The 17,063-nt window shown below is 45.5% G+C and overlaps 1 protein-coding gene across 1 annotated transcript in view; it reads right to left on the bottom strand.

The window, feature by feature from the left end:
- TMEM42 (transmembrane protein 42) overlaps positions 1–15,518 on the bottom strand; it is a 98,463-nt gene extending 82,945 nt beyond the window's left edge. Inside the window, exon 1 of the mRNA XM_086941752.1 lies at positions 15,009–15,518. Within this exon, the coding sequence (XP_086797878.1) occupies positions 15,009–15,194 (186 nt within the window). The 5' untranslated portion in view covers positions 15,195–15,518. The remainder of the gene's footprint in view (positions 1–15,008) is intronic.
- Positions 15,519–17,063: the final 1,545 nt, after the last annotated feature.

Below are 17,063 nucleotides of genomic sequence, written 5' to 3'. Positions count from 1 at the left end.
ACCTCCTTTTGTGTCTTGGGCTGTGGAAGATGTGCAATTAACTGAATGCGGTCAGGTGTCAACTGTCTACCCCTCTTGGACAGCAAGTGTCCAAGGTATACCACTTGCTGGGCACAGAATTGCAGCTTCGAAGGGGACACTTTATGCCCTTTTTCGGCCAGGAAATATAAGACTGTCAGTGATGCACGTTCGCAGTCTCGTTCTGTCCGCGCTGTGATCAACAGATCATCAACGTATTGGAGCAGAGCAGTGTCAGTAGGCATGTGAATACTGTCTAGTTGTCGTTTCAGTGCTTGGCTGTAAATACTAGGGCTTTCTGTGAACCCTTGAGGAGCCCTTGCAAATTTGAAGCTTCGGCCATTTAAACAGAATCCGAAGAGATACTGGCTTTCCGGATGGATCGGGACACTAAAGAAGGCGTTCTTAAGATCAATTACAGTAAAGACCGCAGCTTCGGAATCAATGGCAGTCAATAGGGAAGAAATGTCTGGGACCACTGGGTACTGGGGTATTATGCATTTGTTTAATTCTCGAAGGTCAATCACCAGTCTGTAGACCGGTGGTGTATTTGGGTCAGTTCGTTAAAGAATCGGAATGATAGGAGAATTACATACATTGGAGTCAGTTTCTACAACCACTCCTTGTGCAATTAGTTCGTCAACAATTTTCAGTAAGGCCACTACAGCCTCAGGTGGTAACTTGTATTGTCGGATTCGGGGCAGTACAACTCCTTGCTTTAGTGTGACACGGTATGGTGTAATGTGCATGTAACCTACATCAGTCGGACCTTGAGCCCATAAATGCTGTGGTACATTCTGTAGTCTTGGATCAAAATCTCTCAACACATAATGTCCTTTAAAATCACGTAAAAACAATCTCACTCCTTCCGGAGAACAACAAATCACTGCTCCTAGTTCTTTCAACGTTTTTATACCAAGCAAGTTTTCTGGACATGATTTCGTAAGTAACAAGTCTGTAGTGCGGGACAATGGACCAACTTCTAGGGAAACTGGCTTTGACACTTCGTTAACAATAGGCTTCCCGGAAAATCCCAGGGAAATATTTCGTGAGCCTGAGAGGGGTGCCCCTGGAACCTCGTCATGACTGATGGTAGTTCTGCTCGCCCCTGTGTCAATCAAAAAATTTCTGTCTTTCCCTAATACATGACTATGCACATAGGGACCCTCTTGATCTACAGGAACCTCGATAAGGGGCAAGCCAACCTCCCTCTCTAGGCCGTTTCATGAATACTGTTGATAGTCTGGGTAATCAGACTGTGCATACTGGTACATTTGTTGCGGGACATGTTGTGTGGCAGCTATGGGCTGGGGTACGGCTACTGTCTGTTGTGCGTTCTGTGGAGGTTGTGTGTTCTGCGGGATGTGTTCCTGTCTAGGAGGACGCGGTCTTTCTTTCGTCTTGCCTGTAGCTATATTGTGTTTCAGGACAGCACATTCATTTATATAGTGACCTGGCTGTTTACAGTAGTTGCAGGTCCCTTTTACAGGTGGCACGCCCTTTCTCTGACCATCAGCAGCCGGAACTGATTGTGCAACTAATACTTTCATTTTCGTGTCTTTCATACGTCTCTTTTCGTGTTCCTGTTCTTCTCTAATTCGGTTCTGGTGGTACTGTAACATCTGTAACATTTGGGAAGGGCTATTAGCTTGCCAGGTACTCTCAACCTTTAGTACTCCATTTTTAACTTGGGGTAAGGAATTCTCTACTAATTTGGTCACAAACAGATGTGGGTACGATTCACTACTTGTCTTTAGGCCACTATTAATAATAAAACATTTCTCAAATCTAGAATAGAAATCACTAGTGTCTTCATCTTGTTTCTGTTTGCAGGCTGAAATGGCATCCCAATCTTCCTTTTTGGTAACCAATAATCTTGGCAAAACCTGTATCAATAGCTCGGGTAATTCTTTAGCCTTATCCCCGAGACCAGTACCAGGGACTCGTGTATTATCCTCGTTTTCTAATTCTGTCCAGTTAATCTTTTTCTCTCCCACCTCCCATTCTTTTTCTTTAAGTTTTTCGTAAATGCCTGCAGGTAACAGGACTTTTAACATTTTAATTGTATCAGCATATGTGTACTCTCCCATGCGGAGCATGTCTTTAAATTCACGGTGGAACCCTGCTGGATCTTTGTTGTGACAAGGTAGCAATTTCTTCATTTCCAATAATTCCATTTTCGTCAAGGGTGTGTAAACGTATACTCGATGAAACGTACCCGCATTATCTCTAATGGGATGAACCTCTCGCAAGGGATTCTGTCTGTCTATGTAAAAGGTCTTCCTTTCTTGGTGTGGAACAGGAACGAAATGTGGAGTCAGGAAAGTCCTGTATTTATGTTGTTGTTCTAGAATGACATTAATTAATTCAGTACCTAGACCTCTCCATCTTGCTAGGAGTAAATCGTCCAATACTTTATATAGGGGACCTGGATCAGAATGCTGACTCTCGTATAATGTGATGAGATGTTGAATCATGTACATACCAGCTAATCGTTGTTCTTCCAGAGGAAGACTCAAAAATGTTTGCGCTACTACGTCATCCTTATATACGTTAGTATTGCCAGCCCATTGTACTGCTGACCGGGCTAGTTCCTGTTCATGCATGGTACTAAGTTCACTACTCCCTACTCGTCTTTTTAATGCTTGGTCAGTGGCTTGGAATATGTGTTCAAGGGAATACTGTTCTGGTATGGGAGAAAGAGAACGTTTCTTGTATTCTAGTCGTATGGGTCTATCAAAGGGTCTCGCCCTACCTACGTAATTTATTCTGCTAGTGTCCTCAAGTGCTAAGTCATCGTCCTCTGAGACTTCGTCACCCTCTTTCTCGGCTTCTCTCTCCGCCTGTTCTCTCTCGTGTATCACAACGATTTCTTTACGAATCTTTTTGTACATGGCTTCTACACAATTCTGTTTATCATGTTTACCAGCAGCTATGTGGCACTCCAGTTTGTCAGGACTTTAATCCCTTCTCTATTTTTACTTGGCTGGTCTTGTTCCCTTATCAAACAATTAATCAAAAACTGTAAGATCATACGTTGAAGCTCCACTTTCCTTTGCGCCATGGCCTCGTGAATACTATCTGGTCCCTCCCCCGTTCTAATGAAGTGGTATATTTTGTCTAAATGTTCCTTCATGTCTGGTAGAATACTCAAGTAATTTGTAACACGTCTTAATCGTACTGAGTATATGAGCATAGGACCTTCACCTGGTACTGGATCATATATACAATCAGTAAGGTACTATCTAAGGGTTGCGTATGTAGCTGCTTTTGGCGTGCGCTGTAATGCTAGTTCTCGTAATGATGATCGTTTTATCTGAGGCGGGGTGGAGGGGCCCCCTCCCGCTGCTCCCAAACTGGGATCGCCTAGGCTGGCATCAGGTTTTACTGGCTGTGTTGCTGGTAGTGTAGTTACTGGTAACGTTGTTACTGGTAATGCAGGTTGATCTTGGGTTACAGGTGTATGAAAAGGATTTGTAGGACCGATGGCAGGAGGAACAGTGGGGGGAGTCGTGTTATTAACAGGGTTGGGAGGAGGATTAGTAGGTGGTACACGTACATTTACATACTCTGGGGCAGCGTCATCTAAATAGGAAGAAAGGAAAATGTCCGCTGCGGTCTGTTTATGACTACGGAGTGTAGTCGGGATCAGTGGTGGCGGCAAGTTACTGGGTACTTCCGGGGTCACCCTAGGTAGGCCCTCGGCGAGAAGGGGATACATGCCTTTAATAAGGGTATTTCTTTGTCGGTCTAATTGTTCTGCTCTAACTCGTTCACCTTCTTCTAGTAATTCTTTTTCTTGGGCTTTTTATGATGCTTCTCTACTTCTTTCTGCTTTCCTAATTTCTTTCTCTGTTCTTCTATGCGCTTCTTTACGCCACAATTCTATGGCATCTTTCTGGGATTGTCTGGCTTTCTTTTTCCACAGTGCTTCCTCTACTCTCATGATGCAATCAGCATCCCATGTCCCTGAGACAGGCCATCTATATTTCTCTTCCAGATCCTTAGTGTAGTCTACCCATAAATCTAAGTACAGTATGGCATCTAAGCCATGTTTGTGGTACATAAAATGTCCGGGAGTATCCCTAGGCGGGACGGGAACTGCCTCTTCGAGTATCCCTTTCCTGGTTCCTATCTGACGTAATTTCTAAAACAGCGGCATGTTTGAACCAACTTGAACGTGAACACATGAAGCACAATACAAAACTGCAAACGATCATTCATACCACGACATTAAAACATTGCGAATAGAATAACACAATTCTGAGAATCTCGAAAGACAATACTAGAATACTGGATGCACTGCTAGAACAGTACAGTCATACCGGTCCCATAAAGAGACACGTCATACCGTATCCACCTAGATGGACACGTCTATACCGGATCTGTGTACCCAGACCCGTCTTGACCGGGCTCAAATAAATGAACCCGTCTATATGCGTTCCCAACAACGGTACTCACCGGGAAGCAGAACTGAAGGCCTCGGAAACTCGACACTGGACTGGACTGCTACGGCTTCTGATGCTACGCATGCGCCTCGGAAACAGGTGGGCCTCCGGATACCTCGGACCTTGCTCTCTCGGCTTGGGCTCTGGTCGGGACAGTCCGCATTCCTCACCGCCTCGTATGGATGCCTGGTCGCAGTCTCCGTCTCCTCCGTGGGCCTGAGGCAGTTAGCAGGAAAACCCGCGAATGTGCACAGAAAGGGGTCCGTCACGGCTGTAGAAGGGGTCAGGGGCCTGCGTTACATCGCCGGCGCGTGGGGAAGGGGACTCGTCCCTATTCGGGCGCCAGATTATGTGGTAAATAAAATTACCGGGACTATTTTTCTATACATTAATAACAATAAGAATAGCTCATAAAATGAGAGGCAGAGTCCGTGGTATCTGAGTCATACGGGCTTTAAATAAGATGACTCGAGTCAACGAGAATCGGGTTCCATCACCACTAAGGTTCAGGAAGGGATATCTAACGTTTTATTAACATCACACATTATATATAGTAAAATCGTACAATTACAATGAATACAGTAGGCGTAACAAGTGCAGAGAGAGAGAGATAAGAACACATGGGCGTAAAAGAAGGCGTGTAAGGAGGCGTACATGGAGGTGTGTACCAGATGAGTCACAGAGGTGTCATAGGTGGGTGGATGCATAGAGAAAGTCTGCAGGGTCAGCAGAAACCTTCACCCTACATGTGCGCGCAACTGAACATGACGTGAGATTGACGTGTAGCTGGGGAGAGCTGGGGGGCTTGACTTTAGCACTAGTAGAGGAGTCTGGAGTCTGGGATGTCAGAACGACCTGCACCTTTGGCATATCTGATATCTTGTGTTTGGAGGATGTGTTGTCTGAAGTAAAAGGTCTCTCGGGCAGAGGCCGTTCATCACTAAATACTAATGGGTGCATATATTTCTTCGTGCAATGCGCGGAGCCATAAGCCTACTATGGCAACGGGTCCAATAAATTACTTGCAAGGAGACAGGAAGGCTGGGCCCTTTGCTCTGCAGGCGGAAATATGTTTACCTATTTCACTAGACTGGAATGTGTTTTTGCGGAGGCTGAACAGATAACTGTAGGCAAAATACCGTCGTGGCAGGCAGGCCAGGCCGAGCCGGGCACCGCTCGGCTGGGCAGGAAGTAAGGTAGAGGTCAGGGATGCATACCTAAACTGCAGCTTTCAGAGACAGAAGAGGCTCGGAGCCTGAATTCAGGGCCTGGCTCGGCTGAGCCACAAAAACGTGTGCTTCGCGATATTTAAAAGTGCACCATGTAGATGCATTGGAAACGTGGGAGGCCTAATAACTGACATGCTAACATTGGACGGAAATGCAGGGGCATTACTATGACAGGCACGGGAAGGGAATTACATGATAACAGGGACATACATGGGGCATAGGTACATGGATAGGGTGCGAGGGGGGGACACACTGACTACCTAAAAATTTCTGTTTCCTCAACTTGAACGCTGACTTGTCTCTTATCAGCTGCCTCAGTTGATGTGTTTTGGTGGCAAAGTGCTGGACGAACTTACTGTAATACTCGGCCATCCCCAGGAAGGATCTCACTTCTTCTTTGCTATTGGGAGCCCTGGCATCACAGATCGCCTTCACGTTCTCTCTTTTCAGCGTGATTCCGCTTCCTCCTATCTCTTGCCCAAGGTATGTGACTGATGTCATTCCCAGCCGACATTTCTCCCATTCTGCTGTCAAGCCATTCTTTTGTAGTACACCCAGCACCTTATTCAATTTCCTGTCATGGTCTTCCTGGTCCATCCCATCACCAAAATGTCATCCTGAAAGTACTGGATGCCCTCGATTTCCTTGAACAGGCGGTGCATTAGCTTTTGGTACACCGCTGCGGCGAGACCAAAGGGCATCCTGAGGAATTGATAGCATCCAAACGGCTTTATGAAGGATGTTAGCTTCCGGCTCGTTGGTGCAGGTCTATTTGGTGATAAGCGGTTGTGAGGTCAATGGTGGAGAACCACTTCACTCCGTTTTTGATAGCATTTCCTCAATGCGAGGCAGTGGGAATTTCTCCACAATCAGGCACTTATTCAGTTCTCGAAGGTCCATGCACAGTCGCACCTTGCCATTGGGTTTTCTTGCCACGACCAATGGCGCCAGCCACTCCGAGCTGTCTATGGGTTCGATTATTCCTTGATCTTCCAGCCTACTCAGTTCCTGTTGCACCGCTTCTTTTACTGTTAGGGGAACATTCCTCACCTTGTGGGACACTGGATTGGAGTTCTCCTTGATCAGGATTTTGTGTGTGAACTTCTCTAGTTTTCCGACCTTCCCTCCGAACACCTTCGGGAAGTCTTTTTTCATCTTCTCCAGGTTCGGCCAGCACTCATGGTCTGTCATCAACACTTGTATGTCTCCTCCCGGGTCCAGTTTTATCCCCAGGTCACCTTGATCCATCCACCCTAACACTGATGGACCCTTCTCCGCTACGTACAGCTTGCACTCCGCTGTTCTTCCATTGAATTCGAACAGTAGAGTCCTTTACCCCACCATGGGAATGGGTGTGCTTGTGTACGACACTGGCCGTATGTCTGGAGGTTGTAATCTGGGTCCTAGGCTGGGCTCGAACTCTTCCTCCCATACTGATCTTTGGACTATGGTGTACGGGGATCCTGAGTCTATTACAATCTTGATCTTCACGCCTCCTATCAGCATGTCGCATTGTGGTTTACGGGAACGCTTGCCGTCTATTCCCAACAGTTGCTCCTCTATGCACAACACCAGGTCATCTTCTTCCTGCTCATCTTCTTCTCCTTATGGTTGGTCTTGTGCCACGTACTTTACCATATGTCTCTGCACCTTCCTGCGACACACCTTCTCATAGTGACCTATTAGTCCACAGAACATGCATTTCGCCCTGAACGTAGGGCAGCGTTTATCTTGGGCTGAGTGCATTGAGCTTCCGCACCTGTAGCACGCGGTCTTGCTTTCCATTGCCTGTTTTCCTGACTGTCCGGGTTTTCCCACCCATCTGTTTGCTCCTTTACTTTCTCTGGGCGCCATTCTGTTCCTTCTTGAGGGTCCCGAATCTTCCACTCTGTTTACCATGGTCCTCTGGGCGGTCTCCCTTTTTGCTGCTTCGGCACATTGTTTCGATAACTCTGCTTTCTTTGCCATCGCTATGACTTCCTTCAGCGTCGCTTCTCCGTGTGCCCACAATTTATCTTGTACCGTCTTATTGGTCGTGTGCATAACGATTTGATCTTTTATGAATTCGTCCTGGAGGGCCTCGTACTTGCACATTATCACCAACCTTCTCAAAGCTGCGACGTAGTCGTGTATGGTCTCACCCGCTTCTTGCTTCCTTTGCTGGAAGTTGTAGCGATCGATGGAGACGCACACCGCTGGACGGTAGTGATTGTCCAGATCTTTGGCGTGCTTAAAGACGTCAACGTCTGCTTGTGGTCTGGTCGTGGGCACGAAGTTAGTGAATACTCTTATCCCTTCTGGGCCTAGGTTGTGCAAGAGTATCCTCCTCCTCCTCGCACTGGGGAAGGGCTCCCCATTTTCATCTTCCAGGGCCTCGAGGTCATTTTTGAAGTATTCCCTCCAGTCTTCCCATTTCATCTGGGGTTCACCTGGTTTGGGCAAGAATGGGATCAGCGCTGTGAGCGATGATGCCTGTGTGCTCATTCTGACCTGCTCTTCTGGTTCCGCTCCCTGGCCTCTTGGGCTGCCTGGCGCACTTGCACTCCCACCTGCTGTCAGATTTGGTCGGGGTTCTCCTGTTTTCCCCCTTCCCTTTGGTCTTCTAGTTCTGTCAGGGCCTCTATGGGGCAATATCAACCCCCTTCTGTGTTTCTCCGCCTGGCTGCCGCAGCTTCCGGCCCCGGTGCACGTGGTGGGTGCTCCTCGCTTCTTCGCGTTTCTGCCGCGCTCTCCCTGTGACTTTCCAGCTCTTCTGGACGTTTTTTTTTTTCTAGTGATGTCCCACCTTCGGGTTGGGCATGTGTGGGGTTGCTCCCCTTGGCCTGTGCTGCTCCCCTGTTTTTTTTTTTTTTGTACACTGTGGGGGATCCCACTCCTCGTCGCTACTGAAATGTTGCTCCTATCGGCGGAGCAATGAGGAGGCAGACCAAGCTTATGGGGGGGGGAAAGACGCTTTAATATTTATTCTCACAGGGAGAGCGCCGAGCGTGCTTTCTCGCCGACACTCCACTCCAATTAGCACGCATGGGCAATCGCTCCGTGATTCGCCCCTTCGCGTGTTGCGTCATGACGCAACCCGCGAAGACTAGAGCGCGACTCTACAAACTGTTCTTTAAAAAAAAATACAGGTCGTGCAGTAGAACGTTTGTCTGTCAAGCCAGACCTAAAACCAGGTTAAACGAACCACTTTGAAATCGGAGTACCTGGGTTTGAATCCAAATTATAGCATCTATGGAAAAACGAGTGTTGGGAGAAAAGTACTTGGGGAACATCTCTTAGTTCTTCGTCAAAGATATTCCCCAGATTCTGACACCTGAGATCCCCTAAGTGCCTGAGGCCTGGTCAATGAGTTCATTTGAGACACACAGTCTTAAATATTTGTCTCCTAAAGTGTTCTTTTCAGTATCTATTTATTCTGGAGATGGGCTGGGTGACAGTGAGCTTTGATTTAAAATTCTCAGTTTCTTCATTTATTTTCACTTATAAGGTGGTGCTTCATCTTGGGCCACATTTCAGAGTTGATCCACGAGGGGAGAGTCTACCTTTTAGGTGGCTTTTAAGAGCTCTTCCTAAAATGACATTTGTAACCCTGCCGCCTTCACAACTCTACATAACTTCATGCCCTATTCCAACTTCAGATAGATGGAAGTTTTACATAAGATTTTGGTTAACATGTAATAGCTTCAATGAGGCCTTGAAGTAAAATATCACGTAATGTTATCATGATCTATTTTGGAAGTTTTTCTGTTTCTTACATTTTCCTGTGGGCTGGTGTTGGTGATTGGGTGCACACTCATTTTGTATGTATACTGGGACAAGAAAGATAGAGGAAGTGGTAATACGATTATCTGTAAGTAATAGATTCATTTATCTTTTCCAAAATAACCACATGGCTTGCCTTCAGGAATAATCATAATAGTAAGCAATTTGTGATCGCTATGAATGCTTGGGAATAAATCTGTTGGGTAAAGCTTTTGCAGTAAAGATCTAATCTATAACTGAGCTAGCTCCATGTTCCACAAGAGTGGGCTGCTGGGAGATTTCAGGGCCGGGGGAATCAAAAACACATCATGTTCCAGTAGTTAAATATACAGTATAACACCCTGAGGCTCATGAACATGCATCACATCAATGTTTGAGGCTGTGCATATAAAAGTATTTTCATTTAGGTACAATGACCTGCTCCCCAACCTAGCATTAAAATCACCACCTACCAGTAGGCAAACTCCATTACCTGGATCTTACAATAAATATGTAAATTGAGCTATGACTGCACAGTATATGCATTAATACATTTTGGTTTATTTCTGGCATCTGTATTGTAAATTCATTCCCAAACCTGGTCCAATCTAGGCCATGGGTCATGCATGGTGCACTCAGTAAAAGGGAGGTAAGTGTGGCCAAACCAGCCTACCATTAATAATGAACATTCAGCACAAGTAGGCACTAGCGGCCTGCATATAAGCAAATGCCTCACATGAGACTGAGTCTTTGTGAACTCTCTTCTAGACTGCTTTCTTGAATTAAAAGAGATCAGTCTGTTAGGTATAGTATTACACAGACTGTTAGACCTGGCACCATTGGTGTGGGTCTCCCTTCCATTTGTTCGCTATGCCTCCGCTGTTGTTGACATGTTTTTGCTGGTTTAGACGCTTTGGGCACTTTGCCACTGCTCATCAGTGCCAAAGTGCAAGTAAGCCCTATGATAAATTGAAGTATGGATTAGTGACTCCATGATTGGCTTATTTGATTTGCTGTCAGACCCTAGTCCAGTGCACTGTGCGTGTGCCCAGGGCATGCAAGACAAATGCTGCTGGTGGGCTTGCAGCACTGGTTTTGCCACCCACTGGAGAAGCGCGGAAAATGTGTCTCATACCTGCCATCACAGAGCCTGTGTGCAGTCTGGTACTGCCATGTGGACTTGGTAAGTACACCCACTTACCAGTCCCCAAACCTTCCCTTTGCTGCATGTTAGTCACCCCTAAAGTAGGCCTGTGGGAAGGTTGCATTGTAAGTAAAAGGTAGGACATGCCCTGATGTGTGTGGCATGTCCTGGTAGTGAATTACAGCCATTCTTGTTTTTCACTATTGCAAGGCTACCTGCTCCCATATGTAAAGTTTAAAGAGTTAACATTCACAAAAGAAGATACAATATTATATACAGTTTCCAACGACAACAAAGAAAAGATAAAACACAAAGGTCCCACACGGATATACCGTGGGTAGTACTATGTAGGTATCAAGGACCCCCTGGTTAGGATATGGCTCCTGGGTCAGGGAAAACAATTTTTATGTAAAGGTATATGCCCAGGCAGACTGGGCATATACCTTTACATAAAAATTGTTTTCCCTGACCCAGGAGCCATATCCTAACCAGGGGGTCCTTGATACCTACATAGTACCTGCTCCCATAAGCCAGAATGAGCAGTTTGATTACAACATCTTATAATCTGAATTGCCCCAAGGAACATGGTAGAAAGACGAATTTAGCATGCCTGAACTCAGTGACAAAATACATCTTTCGGTGAAGTTGGTTTTAACATTCTATGCTTTGAAAATACCACTTTTAGAAAGTAGGTATTTTCTTGCCTAACCATCCAGCCTGCCTCTGCTAGCTTGTGTATTGTGTGTCTGAGTTTGTGAGTGACAGGGACTGTGGGACTCCAGGAGACAACGTGAGTCAGCCCAGGGCTGAATAGACCCATCAGCAGGTAGAGTGGTGGGAGGAGTAGCGCCTGAATCTGAATAGGGCTGTGCCTGCCTTCCACAATGCTGGCTCCACCTCATGGGTACGTCTGAGGACCCTGGGCCACCCTGACAAAGGAAAGAAGGAGTCCTGTAAAGAAAGTGCTCCAGGTCTGCACATAACTGGTTTGTACTAGGCACAGACACTCTCTGCTTTCAGAGAACAAAGAGAATAGTAGTATAAATATTGGGGCCCAGACCCCCAGACGTTAGATCACTTCTAAGAATCAAGACAACCCTTTGCTTAGGAGAAGAACCATGGAACTGAAGGATGAAACTACCCCAAGCCTGCGTGTTGGTGGGGTTGGCCGGCAGTGGTTGCTTCATTGCCAAAGAAAGGAGTAGAGGACTGTGTGTGCTTTTCATCTTCTTAAGAAAGATCTCCCAGGGCTTGAACTTGAGCTTGACTCCTGCCTGAAGTCTCAGGGATACCAGACTTCATCCCTTCTGTCTGCTCTAGAGTTGCGGTTCCAGTTGCTACATAAGGGAAGTGAGACATCGACGCCAGCGAGTGACGCCGTAACCTGCCTGAAGCTGTGAGCGCTCCTGCGACTTGTGCCGGGGGCCCGACGGTGCTGTGCCACATCGACTCCATCACCGTCACTGTGGAGTCGATCCTCGAAGTGAGTGAACAAGGCACCATCGCCAACCTGACATCGTAAGGAACCATGGTTTTGGCGCCATCGTGATGTCACCTCCCCCGATGCAGTAAGGAACCGTCATCTTACCTTCCCTGAGCTGCAGTCAGGAACCAAGTCTACAACTCCCCTGGTCGGTAAGGAACCGACGCTGCTCAGTGCCAACAAATCCGCACCTCCCCAACGCCGGGAGCTGTCTTTTTTTTTCTTTACTTTTCCACGGTACTGGTCTTTGGGGGTCCGAGGGACTCCAGGCCCAATGTTGCGCACCGCCGGGTCGGCGCCGTACTTTGTGATTTCTCCTGTCACGACATTGTGATAACTCCAGGTGGAGGTATTTGTTGCTAGAGACTGAATTTAACTCAATAACATATTTTTTAACATATCGTGAGCACTGTATTGTGGATTTTTGTCATTTGAGTCTTGTGCTAAGTCTATATAAAAATACTTCTTTTTATAACACAACCCGTGTGGTGTCCATCTGTAGTTGTCACTGTATTACTGTATGGCTTCACAAATGCTTTAGACACTGCCTCTGAGATAAGCCTGTCTGCTCGTGCCAAACTACCAAGAGGTGGAGCAGGGGATATTTTTGTAGTGTATCCCCCTTCCCCTGACTAGAAGCAAGGGCTCCTATGTCGACAAAGGTGTATGCCATTGCCAACTAGAGACCCACAGTTCTGACACAGACATTATAGCTAGGTGCAGCCCACAATAAAATGCCATTGGAATCGTGACACGTTTAGGAATCGTTTGGTGCTGTCACTGGTAAGCATTTGTAAACACAAACCAAAATAAACAAACTGCCAATTCATAGTCAAAACTCCAGAAATGGACAGAAGGAGCCTTACCTTGACCTGACTGGCAGAGAATACTAGAAAATCCCCTCACTTCTTGTTTGTTATCAACTCTCCTCAACTCCAATAAGTGAAGACAACAATCAGAGGCGTCTTGGCCACCGTAGGTATGCAAGCCTATGAAACAAATGGCGTAAGGCCGGATGGCTGCAGCCAGGTACTTCTAAATGGAGAGATGCCTCACAATGTGTCAAAGCTCCACCACCAAAGGAATCCCGCCCCAGCGCAGAACATAGACACTTCAATGTTGTTGTTTATTGTAATACTGAATAACTGATTGCATCATGATATATGTGTAAAGTGCTCTGATACCGTCGGGTCTGGCTAGCGCTATATAAAACTCTTAAATAAATAAATAAATACTGCATCCATGGCGAGCATCAAATGGCTGAAAGAGCGGAAGGTTCCGGTCAGGGCTGTCCTTAAGTGACGTGCTGTCTGCTGTGCCGGTGTTCTTACCGACTGAACAACAGCAGAATTAGCGAATATCCTTGCCCAGTCTTCATTCTCCTTGTTCCCATGGCAATGAAATCTGTCTGGAAGCAGGTTTCTTGAAGAAAGAACGTGCCAGTTTAAACGAACAGCAAGGCTTTGGAAGGCCATGGGTCACCTATCTTGCCCACCGTAAATGCATTCACCGTGGAATGGGGCATAGAAGCGAGGAGCAGCCATAATGAGCGTGCAGGACAAAAGATTGCATTAAAGCAGGTGCCGTGCTGAACAAATAAGTAGTCCCACAAAAAAGACATTAACTACCTACACTGTAATGAAACTGTAATTGGCCGGTGCTCCTGGTCTAAAAACAGAAGTAATGTATCAGGAGAACCGACCAATAAAGAACAAAGAAATAAAAGTGACGCACAACTGAACCAAGCAAGCGGCAGGCGGTATTACACTCAGTTCGAGGGATTACCACAGGTCTTGCAGACAGCGCATGCACGCTGATGTTCAATCTAAAAACCATCTTTATTAAAAGATGTGTTCGTAAATTCTGAGTTCAGAGAACCTAAACTTTATTTCTCAATCTTGTCACAGTGGGAAGTTATACTTGTAAGATGTTACAAAGTTTTTCCCCATTCTATCCTACGGGACAGACAGTCTTTCAGCAGTATTTCACTATAAGAACATGTCACACACACCAGTACATGTCCTACCTTTCACATCAACTGCACCCTGCCCATGGGGATACATTGGGCCTACCATAGTGGTCCCTTACAGGTCAAAAAAAGGGAAGGTTATTGCCTGGCACTTGCCAGGTTGACATAGCAGTGTGCAGACTCTGCAGTGGCAGGTCCGAGGTACCTTTTTAGGACTACTCATGTGGGTGGCACAATCAGTGCTGCAGGCTCACTAGTAGCATTTGATTTACAGGCCCAAGGCACACTAAGTGCACTTTACTAAGGACTTACCAGTACATCAAATATACCAATCAGGGAGAACCAATTGTGATCACAATTAACACAGGAAGCAGTTACACGTTGACACTGATCAGGAGTGGCAAGGTGCCCAAAGCATCTGAGCCAGCAAAAACGAAATCCAGCACAGCATCAAAAATACAGATGGTAGAGGCAAAAACATCAGGGGGAACCGCGCCAAAGATGCCAAGTCTAACAAGTGCAAACTGTGATGAAATACTGCGTTGCTGCTGGCTGGTATGCTTGCATAGTGGAATCTTTCTGTCTAGAAGGTTTCAGATAAACAGCTGTGGCATTGACGCTGCAGTTCGGAGAGGGGCAGAGAAACCTGTCCATGAACTAGAACTGGTCATTCTGTGATTAACTTAACTTTCATCAATAGGCCAGGTTTCCCAGAAGCAATGAGTACTCTGCAGTTTGGTGCAAAAAGTATGGTACAGTATTTGCTCGTCTACTTTTCCATTTCAAGCGCTGTTTGATGCATTATTCCACTTACTTACAGTGCTTGCATTGCAATGCCCGAGTAACTATGCTGCATTTCGAAGTTACATCTTAATTCATCAGCACACCTTTTGCCACAGTGACTCTTAATAGGGTCAGCGTAAAGCTCAGTGCTGCAAAATATAGAAACAAGGACTGGCGCACCAGCGCCACTTACCGACTCACACAGTGCCGTGGCCTCTGCCTGCCAAACCGTAGCTGTCGAGATGCATACCTCCCTCAGGTGACCCGTACCCAGTGCTAACTTTGCCGAAGCGGAGGCCAGGGCTCCCATCATGCCTGCAAGAAGGGCAAAGAAGACGCCCACAGCCGTCACGGGTGACCCCCTGCTCATAATATCCATGGCAATCCGTTGCTTGACACTGCAATCCCTTGTATACTAATTCTCGTGTCTTCCGCATTGAAGCACCCCCGCACCTTCTCTAAGCAGGCGGCACCCTGACTTTTCACTGGGTGTATTTTTTATCCTCACAGTAAGTTGGCGTCCAGGTCTGAAACAGCGGGAAGAAGTCAGTGATCTATATTAATTGACCGGTGCATTTTATGATGCTCTTATGGTCTCCACGAGTCTGACCAGACTGCGACTCTTTTCACTTTCAAGGTACTTTAGTGACGCTCTCAGCCGACGAGAGCCTTCCGGACTCTAATGACGTAACTAACCGAGTTCAGCTTTTGCTTTCGTTTTCGCTCCTCGTCCTAAGTATTTCGGATCTGTTGTAACGCTCCATACATGTTCACGCTGCCTCACACTTTTGAGATGGCCGCTAGTATTGGAAGTAATGCATTCAGGTTTCTGCTTATCTGACATGTCTAGATCTCAATCAGTCAATATTTATTGTTTAGTAAGCTAAAACGTTTAACACAATTAATTGCAAATAATCTGATAAAGAAAATAATTGGTATGTTAAAAATTACTATTAAAATACTTCACTACTTGCTCAATCATTTCACCGATAAAATCTACACAACATAAAAATCAATTACAGTGCAAACGTGGACAGGTTTTTGTCAATTTATTTCGATGTTCTGCATGTCAGGTGCAAGGTTTATTTCCTAATCTTGAAACATCTTTTAATACATGGCTAGACGTGTCAGTTCATTTGAAAGTGAAAACGTTATCAATGTCAGCCATAGTGTTAAAAACAGGACATGCTACTGACAATATACACGGGGCAACTTCAATGATGAAATGCAAGAGCAATATGTCACTTTACTTCAAGCTTCTTTTCTTCTTGTGACATACATTTTATAAGTCTCATGTTTGAGTGTTCTCTCAGTTTGCTTTGACCACCTCTACCATCTGCATTTATTGTAAAGTTCATGTGGCAGGTTGCACTCAGTTCTCCACATTGTGGTAAATACTGATTTTTACGACCTGTCTAATTTGTTTACATTTAAAAATGACCACTTTTGACGATGAAAGGGATAAACTCCTTTTGGAGCTGCTCACAGGCACTACAGGCAATACACCTAGACATCAGTTGACCAATGAGTAGGAAGGCCTTAAACAAAAATGCATTAAACCTGAATGTTTGAAAAAACAAGAACTGTCCAGATGGTGCGACGCCACCATTCTGAAGAGATATTTAGATACTAGGCAAGTACCCCGTGGGTTACGGGTCATCATTTTTCCCTTCTTTGAGGATTTGGACCCTAACCTACTTAAAGAATGGGAGGAATTGATTTTAACATTCTTAACAACAACAGTATCTAGAGGTCAAATGTAAAGCTCACCTTTGGACACGAACCCCAACAGAATACAAATAAAGGAACCCAAAACAATATGCCATATGGTAAAAACTCAAACAATGGGCAATTGTTCCCATCAGTAACCATTCGATACCGCCCTTTTTAACATAATTTGGGTTCTCCTTGCCCAGGAGACAAGACAAAACAACATAGCCTACTTATGTTTTTCTAGGACTATGTGTGATGTTAAATAAATGTGTTGACAAGAAGGGTGGTGTATTCAAAAGATATGAACCTGTTTGTGGTTACTGAATAAGCAGTGCAAAAAGTGAAGCAAACAATACATGTGAGTGCATAAATAAAATTGGATCAGTTGAGTAGATTGTGAGTTTTAATGATATCTCTCAAATGTCCAAATGTTAAAAATATAGTGAAAGAACAGATTTAACATAATATCTGTAAGCAATATTGGTCGACATGTTTCAGCATTTGAGATGGAATAGTTCCAATGCTTTCTTCAGGA

This window comes from Lissotriton vulgaris, chromosome 10, assembly GCF_964263255.1.
Source record: "Lissotriton vulgaris chromosome 10, aLisVul1.2, whole genome shotgun sequence".
Classification (NCBI taxonomy): Eukaryota; Metazoa; Chordata; class Amphibia; order Caudata; family Salamandridae; genus Lissotriton; species Lissotriton vulgaris.
Note: the sequence above shows the minus strand (reverse complement) of the source record. Positions and strands in the feature narration are given on the sequence as shown.